The sequence below is a fragment of the Chrysochloris asiatica genome, unplaced genomic scaffold (assembly GCF_000296735.1).
Source record: "Chrysochloris asiatica unplaced genomic scaffold, ChrAsi1.0 scaffold00480, whole genome shotgun sequence".
Classification (NCBI taxonomy): Eukaryota; Metazoa; Chordata; class Mammalia; order Afrosoricida; family Chrysochloridae; genus Chrysochloris; species Chrysochloris asiatica.
The window spans coordinates 330,961-339,778 of NW_006408998.1; the positions used below are offsets into that span (position 1 = coordinate 330,961).

At 35.3% G+C, this 8,818-nt stretch overlaps 1 protein-coding gene and 1 pseudogene across 1 annotated transcript in view; both read left to right on the forward strand.

Annotated features, from left to right (window-relative positions):
- Positions 1 to 8,818, forward strand: part of TECRL (trans-2,3-enoyl-CoA reductase-like) — a 256,411-nt gene that overhangs the window by 173,472 nt on the left and 74,121 nt on the right. The window contains exon 5 of the mRNA XM_006877321.1: positions 6,145 to 6,260. Within this exon, the coding sequence (XP_006877383.1) occupies positions 6,145 to 6,260 (116 nt within the window). The remainder of the gene's footprint in view (positions 1 to 6,144; positions 6,261 to 8,818) is intronic.
- LOC102833513 lies at positions 4,794 to 5,545 on the forward strand (annotated as a pseudogene).

Here is an 8,818-nt window from a genome sequence, read left to right on the forward strand (position 1 = left end):
ACAATGTAAAATGAGAAAAAAATTGCTAATATTCATTAATATTTGGAACGTGAAATACAGAAAGTATGAATCTAAGAAAATTGGAACTGGTCAAAAATGAAATTGAACCAATAAAGATCAATAGTTTAAGCATCAATATGCTGAAATGAACAGGTATGTTCCATGTTGAATCTGACAAACATATGGCTTACTCTTCTGGAAAACCAAATTCAAGATGAATGCTATTGCATCATCAAAAAGAGCATTTCAAGATCTGTCCTAAAGGAAAGTGCCTTCTCTGATAGGAAAATATCCATATGCCTTTAAGGGAGACCAGTTAATATCACTATTACTCAAATTTATGCACCTAATTATAGAACCAAATATGATGAAATTGAATAATTATCAATTTCTTCAGTCTGAAATTGTTCAAATATATAATCAAGATGCATTGATAATTCTTGGTGATTAGAACAAGAAAGCTGGTAGCAAAGAGGAGAGATCAGTAGTTGAAAATTATGACTTTGATGATATTGAGGAAAATTCCTCACCACTGGGCCAATAAATTACATAAAGATAAATGGAGAAAAGACTGAAGTTTTCAAAGATGTCATTTGCCTCAGCTCAACCATCAACACTCAAGGAAGCAGCAGGCAAGAAATAAAACAGCATATTTTATTAGGCTAATTTGCTGTACAAGACTTCTTTAAAGTGTTCATTGTAAGACCAATGATTAATTCATTGAAACAATGACTTATTTTGTAAGACCAATGACATTCATTTTTAGCAACATAAACAGCAACTATACAAGTTGACTGTATTATACACCACTTATTATTCAATTTTTTGTACTGTGGTGATTTTCAAGTTGCTATGACTCTGGAAGCTGTGCCACAGATAATTTAAATACCAGCAAGGTCACCAGGTTCAGCAAGTTTATGGATGAAGACAGATTAGGAATAAGAAGAGACAAACTACTTTGGAATATTTAGTCAGAGAAAGCATTATGAAAAGCAATAGAACATTGTCAACACAAGAATATTGACTATTGACACATGATTAAGAGTGCTAGAATATTCTCAGATATAGTGCCAGAAGATGAGCCCCTCAGGTTAGAAGCCACTCAAAATGTGACTGGAGAAGAGCTGACTCCTAGAAATAAAGTTGACAGTGATGGCCCTAATGGAGTAAAGCCCTCGGGACCTTCATTTGCTCATGGGGCACAACTCAAAATGAAGAAAAACAACTGCAACATCCATTAAAAATCAGAACACAGAAAGCATAATGTATAAATCTAGGAAAATAGGAAATTATCAAAAATGAAATGAAGCACATAAACATTGATACCCTAGGTATTAGTGAGCTGAAATGGACTGGTATTGGACATTTTGAATCTGACAATTAAATGGCTTAGTATGCCAGGAATGACAAATTGAAGAGGAGTGGTGTGATATTCATCATCAAAAAGAACTGCTGTCTGTGATAGGATAATATCCATTTGCCAACAAGGAAGACTAGTTAATACCACTATTCAAATTTATGCAACAACCATAAAAGCCAGTGATGATAAAATTGAAGGATTCCACCAGCTTCTGTAATTTGAAATTGATCAAACATGTGATCAAGTTGTACTGATGATTGGAAAACAAAGGTCGGAAACAAAGAGGAAAGTTACAAAATATGGCCTTGATGATAGAAATGCTGTGGGAGAGGGCATGATAGAATTTTGCAAAACCAATGACTTTTTCATTGTTAATACCGTAAATACCTTTTTTAAACTACATAAAAGATAACTATGCACCTGGACTTCATCAGCTGGAATGCACAAAAACTAAATTTCTTCAACATGTGGAATATACAGAAAGAAAAGACTGGAAAAACTCCATATCATCAGTCAAAACTAGGCCAGGGGCAGACTGTGGAACAGACCATCAGTTGCTCATATGCAAATTCAGGCTGAAACTGAAAAATATTATAACAAATCCATGAAAGTCAAAATATGACCTTGAATATATCCCATCTGAATTTAGAGATGATCATCTGAAGAACAGATTTGATGCATTAGACTCTGAAGACTGAATACCAAAAGAGTTCTGACATGACATCAAGAACATTATACAGGAAGAAAGCAAAAGGCCATTAAGAAGACAAGAGGAAAAGACTCAAATGTATGTCACAAGAGACTCTGAAACTTGCTCTCTAGCTTAGACATGTTAAAGCAAATGGAAGAAGTGAGGCAATACAAGAATTAAACAGACTTTTTCAAACAGTTTGAGAAGACAACATCAAATACTGTAAGGAGATGTACAAATAACTGGAGTTAGAAAAACAGAAAGAGAGGGGAACACTCAGCATTTCTTAGTTTGAGGGAACCAAAGAAACATTTCAAGCCTTGACTTGTGGTATTGAAGGATTCTATGAGCAAAATATTTAAAAATGCAGAAAGTTTGAAAGGAAGATGGAAGGAATAGACAGAGTCACTGTACCAAAAAGAAATGGTCGATGTTTAACTATTTCAAGAAGTAGCATATGATCAAATCCAATAACACTGAATGAAGAAGTCCAAGGTACATTGAAGGCATTGGCAATCAACATGGCTCCAGGAATTCATGGAATGCAAATTGTAATCTTCAACAAATTCATGAGGTACTGGAGGCACTCACTCATCTATGTCAAGAAATTTGGAAGTCAACTAGTTGGCCAACTGACTGGAAGATATGCAAGTAAAGTTTTACTAAAGATAATGCAAAAAGATTTGCAAACATAAATTGACAGAGAACATCCAGGGTTTCAAGCTTATTGTATCTTTATACCATATTTTTTCAATGTCTATGTTGAACAATTAATCTGAGAAACTGAATTATATAAAGAAAAACATGGCATCAGGCTTGGATGTAGACTCACTAACAATCTAAGATATCCAGATGACACAATCTTGCTTGCCAGAAGCAAACAGAACTTTAAATATTGATGCATATCAAGGAATACAATCATCAGTATGAATTGCACCTTAGTGAAAAGAAAATGAAAACCATTCTAAATGGAGAAAAGACTGAAGTTGTGACAGACTTCATTTTGCTTGGATCCACAATCCATGTTCATGGAAGCACAAGTCAATAAATCAATTGATGTATTGCAGTAGGCAAATCTGCTGCAAAAGAGCTCTGTAAAGTGTTCAAATCAATGATGTCACTTTGAGGACTAAGGTGTTCCTGCCCCAAGATATGGTATTTTCAATTGCCTCATATATATGTAAAAGTTAAGCAATGAATAAGGAAGACCAAATAAGAAGTTACTGTCGGTGAAGAATATTGAAAGAATCCTGGACTTCCAGAAGAACACACATAGTTATCTTGTACAATCAGAATGCTCCTTAGAAACAAGGAGAACGAGATACTGTCTCTCATTTTTTAATGTTTTCTGGAGAGACCATTCTCTGAAGAATGACATTATATTAGATGAAGTGGAGGGTCATTAGAAAAGAGGAAGACCCTCAATGAGATGGATTGATGCAATTGGCAGGAAAAATGGGCTTAAGAATAACAATTGTAAGGATATAGCAAGACCAGGAAATATTTAATTCTCTTGTGCATAGGATAGCTATGGGTCAGAACTAACTGGATGACACCTAACAACAACAACATATGTATATGTAAAACTGTTCATAAATATCATGCTTTTTAGCTACATGCACACATAAAATACTTACCAGACTTAAGAACAGGATTTATAATTAATGGGCATATAAATGTGCTTTCAAAAAACATGTGCAGCTACAAGGTTTTCCAGCAAATTATCCAAGGCAAAGCAAAGTATGAAGACAGTCAAATTTATCATTGTCATATTCAGTGGTACCTGACTTCTCTTTGAACGTTGGAATATAAATTGTTTTCCTCACTCTGAAATCTCTAGAGTGCCTTTAGTGTAGAATAGCTTCAAAACAACACAAAATGACGGACAGTCACCAGATTCAGAAAGTGATCAGAAAATGAATCTGCCAATTTTCTTTTTGAAATCACATAGTTTTTATTATCATTTTTTCAAATCTTTAAATTTTTCTTTATAGGTCAGATGTCTCTCTTCATCCATTCATGTAATTTTCCAGTCACCAGATCCAGATTAAAAAATCTAATACTTTAACTACCCTCTTGGACTCATTAGAATCAAAATATAATCTTTTTAACACAGATAACAAACTACATTCCTTTGGATCAAAGTCAAATATGTTATAGCCACAGTAACACTGACATAGAAAGGAAACACAGTACTGTAGCTCATCCCATCCAGTAACAGAGATAGTTCATATATATAGAAGATGGTACATATATTGGGAGGGAGATATAGAAAAGCAGTATGTTTACAACAAGTTAGATAGTCAATAAAACTTATTTTATTATTATGTAGAAATTAATATAACAGGTTTAATATTTATTTTTACTTTAACTGTTCATACTTTATTCTCTTAAAATCTCAACTGATTCCTCCAAGGAAGACCACTTGATATTTACCATAATACATTGTCCCTCACTACCAAAATAAAAACAGATTCCTGCTATAGGATCAGTACTGGACTTCAAACCACAAGGTTGGCAATTCAAACCCACTCGCTGCTCACTGTAACCCTTTGCAGGGTCGCTATGAGTAGAAACAGACTCAACAGCATTTAACAACAACAGCAACAATAATTCTTTTAAAATAACATGTTCAATAAATATCAATTGAATTTCAAAACATTGAAAAGTTGAGGAAAAAAAGTTTATGGAAATAGGGGAGTGTTATAGATAGAACTTGCTGTGTTCCCCGTGGCTGCAGGAATGCAGAAATATAAGATAATGGAGAAGATTGGAGAAAGTACCTATGGAACTGTATTCAGAGCCAAAAACCAAGACACTCATGATCATAGCTCTGAAATCGGTGAGTGAAGATAATGATGATGAGGGAGTACAAAGTTCTGCACATCAGGAAATCTGCCTACTCAAAGAGCTGAAATACATGAACATTGTCAGTTTCCACGACATCATGGTGGAGGCACCTTGGCGGGATTCTAGACAAGAAGTTTGCCTTGAATTTTGAGTTCTGTGACCAGGACCTGAACAAGTATTTTTACAGCTACAGTGGTGACCTGGACCCTGAAATTGTGAAGTCATTCCTTTCCATCTGCTAGAAGACCTGGAATTCTGTCATAGCCTAAATGTGTTGCATAGGAACCTGAAGCCCCAGAACATGCTCATAAATAGGAATGTGGAGTTGCAATTGGCAGGTTTGGGATTGGCTTCAACCTTTGGGATCTCTGTTTGCTGTTACTCAGCTGAGGTGGTCACTCTTTAGAGCCAGATGTCCTCTTTATAGCCAAGCTATACTCTATGCCCATTACCATATGGTAAGTCGGCTACATCTTTGCTGAGCTGGCCAATTCCCCTATTTCCTGGCAATTATGTAGATCTTCATAAATATTCAGGCTGCTAGGATGCACACCAAGGAGCAGTGACCTGCCATGACCAAGCTAACAGATTATGAACCCTATTAAATACACCTGACCACCAGGTCTCTGTTGAATGTCATGTGAAAAAGTTTAACACCACAGGAAGGGACCTGTCCAGTAAATCTCAGCAGAATAGCTCTACAGCATTCTTACTTCTCCTACTTCTCAGACTCCTGTCCACCTTAGACTCCAGGACCTCTGATGCCAGACTGGGGCCTGGTCTATGTAAAGCCCTCCAGGTAAGGGAGGGTACACCATACTCTGGGGCTCCAGTGGTCATGGGACCAGCAAGGGTGGAGGCACCCTGGCTGGATTCTTTACTCCCTCTGTGCACTTTAATTTCACGAATTGGCTCCTTTCTCTCTCTCTCTCTCATACACACACAAGTTTATAGAAATAGTAATATGATTCAAAAACATGTTTAACATAGTAAGAGCCAAGATCTTATTCATTTTCTTTATTACAATATCCTCTAGTCCTACAGTAGCTGTTGAATGAATATATGTTACTCTTTGAAGCCTGATACAAACAGTGGATTAATGTGTTCATTGATGCCAGTTCAAGTAGTAAGCTAATTCTGTGGACATTATTACTATTTTAAGTAAAGTATATGCTACTTAAAACTTGATAGTATTTAAAAAGCTAAATATATTGTTTAATATAAATTATTTTCTTATTTTCAGGTATTTCTGGCTGAATACACAGGACCTCTGCTAATATACCTCCTTTTTTATTTGAGGATCCCATATATATATGATGCTAAAGAGAGTTCTAGAATATTATGCCATCCAGTGGTACAGTAAGTAATACTAATTCCAGTAAGAGTTGCTCTGGTGTCACTTCCCAAGCATTTTTATGTTAGAACTGTGCTCCATAATGTTTTCATTTTTGTACCATTTCAGAAGATCACCAATGAGAACATCAGATTCACACTCATTGTTTCATTTCAATGATTACAGTTTTCTCTGTGTGTAATCATTCAACAGTGTTTGCTTCTATTCCATCTGGTTTTTATTTTTGTTTTGTTTTGTTTTGGGGGGTGTACAGAAAAACACTAAGGAATATATAATCATTTAAACAACGAAAGGGCACATTCTGCAAGCCTGCCTCCTGGCTGCCAGCACACAGTCTTTCTCTTTCCCTAAGTCCAGAATCCTCATCTGCTCCCTCTATCAATGTCCTCAACTCTACCTCGATTGCTGGTGTCCCTGCTTCTCTAAATAGGGTCCTATATTCCACTTGTGATCTTCTCCCTTGATGGCCTTAGGCTCCTCTGTTTCTAGACTGTACAATTAACTACTCCCCAGCTTTTGTTACAAAACTTTTACCTTTACAATTGTGACAGTTGCAATTAGACATGATAACAGTTACTCACTATTGACTCATAAGAATCTTATCCCCATCTCTTTTCAACTGACCTGTCTGGAAAAGATGAAAACTATCCATTAGGAACCCTATCTGCCCCTGCACACTCTTAAACTAAACTCCCTTTTGAAAACTTGTAAGCCAGTAACTTCGTGTCTTTATTGCCCACTTATTTTAGGTACACAATGTCTAAGTTGTCCATCCCTATGTACCCTGTATACAGAGGGAATAGGATTGATACTTGACATGAAGACTCTTTCCCTCTCTGTTGAGATTTTGAGCTACTACATCCATGAGTATAAGTTAAGTTCATCAAATTGTATCAATTCACCCTCATTTCCTTTATCATTTTTTTTCCCCCCCCATTGGGATTGACTTCAACCTTTGAGATTCCCATTTGCTGTTACTCAGATGAGGTGTCCACTCTTTAGAGCAAGATGCCCTCTTTACAGCCAAGCCTTTTCTGCATTAATCAATGCAGATTGATCATGTGATTCTTTTCCTTTTTGTTGTATTATAATTGATTATTTTTCTAATGTTGAACCATCCTTGCAACACTGGTATGAATCCCACTTGATCATGATGTATTATTTTTTTTGATGTGCTGTTGAATTCTGTTTCCTAGGACTGTGGTGAGAATTTCTGCATGTATGTTAATGAGGGATATTTGACTATAATTTTCTTTATTATTGATAACCTTCCCTGGTTTTGGTATGAGGGTTATGTTTGTGTCATAGAATATATTCAGAAATTTTCCATTCTTTTCTATATTTTGAAATAATTTGAGTAGAATTGTTGACTGCTCTTCCCTGAATGTTCGGTAAAACTCACCAGTGAAGTCATCTGGTCCTGGACTTTTTTTGTTTGGGAGTTTTTTTGATGACCTGGTCAACTTCTTACTATGTTATGGATCTTTTTCAATTTTTACTTGACTCAGTGTAAGTTTAGGTAGGTCCTGGTTGTCTAAAAATGTATCCATCTGCTCTAGTTTAATTTTTGGAGTACAACTCTTCATAATATTCTATTATTATCCTTTTTATTGCTATTGGTTCTCTTGTGACATCATCCATGTGATTTCTTATACATGTCATTTGTTTATTCTTTCTCTTTTCTTTTGCTAAGTTTGCCAATGATTTGTCAATTTTATTAATTCTTTCAAAGAACCAGCTTCTTGTGCTGTTGATATAGTTTTTTTCTGTTTTCTATCTTGATTATTTCTGCTTTAAACTTTATTACTACCTTTCTTCTGTTGACTGTAGATTTACTTAGCTGGTTTGTTTCTAGTTGTTGGAGATGTTGTGTTAATGTATCGGTTTTGTTTCTTTCTTATTGTTGGATTTGTGCAATTATTGCAATAAACTGTCCTCTCAGCACTATTGTGCCATGTCCACAAGGTTTTGGTAGGTTGTGTTTTCATTCTCAAATGTTTTTGAGAACTTTGTGTGTTCACATTTTACTTCTTCTACTACCTAGTCACTTTTCAGCACGGTGTTGTTATTCAGTTTCCATGTAGCTGACTTTATTTCCTTGGTCTTACTATTGTTGATTTCTAATTTGATATAGCATTGTGGTCTGAGAAGATGCTTTGTAGTATTTTAATGTTTGTAAATTTATGGAGGCTCATTTTGTGACATATCACATGGTCAATTCTATAGAATGATGCATGCACACTAGAAAAGAATGTGTATTGTACTGTTGTTGGGTTGGCTGCTCTGTACACATCTATGAGGTCCACTTGGCTGATTGTGTTGTTTACTACCTTGTGTCTTTTTTGAGTCTCTTTCTGTTGTTCTATCCATTTTTGAAAGTGGTATATTAACATGCTGTTGAAAGTGAAGAGGACTTGTAGATTTGTCTTTTTGTTCCCCTCAAATCTATTAGAATTTGCTTTACATGTTTTGAAATCTTTCATTTTGAACAAAGATATTTATTATGTTTATGTCATCTTTATCAATTGTCCCTTTAATCATGAGATAATGTTCATCTTTATCT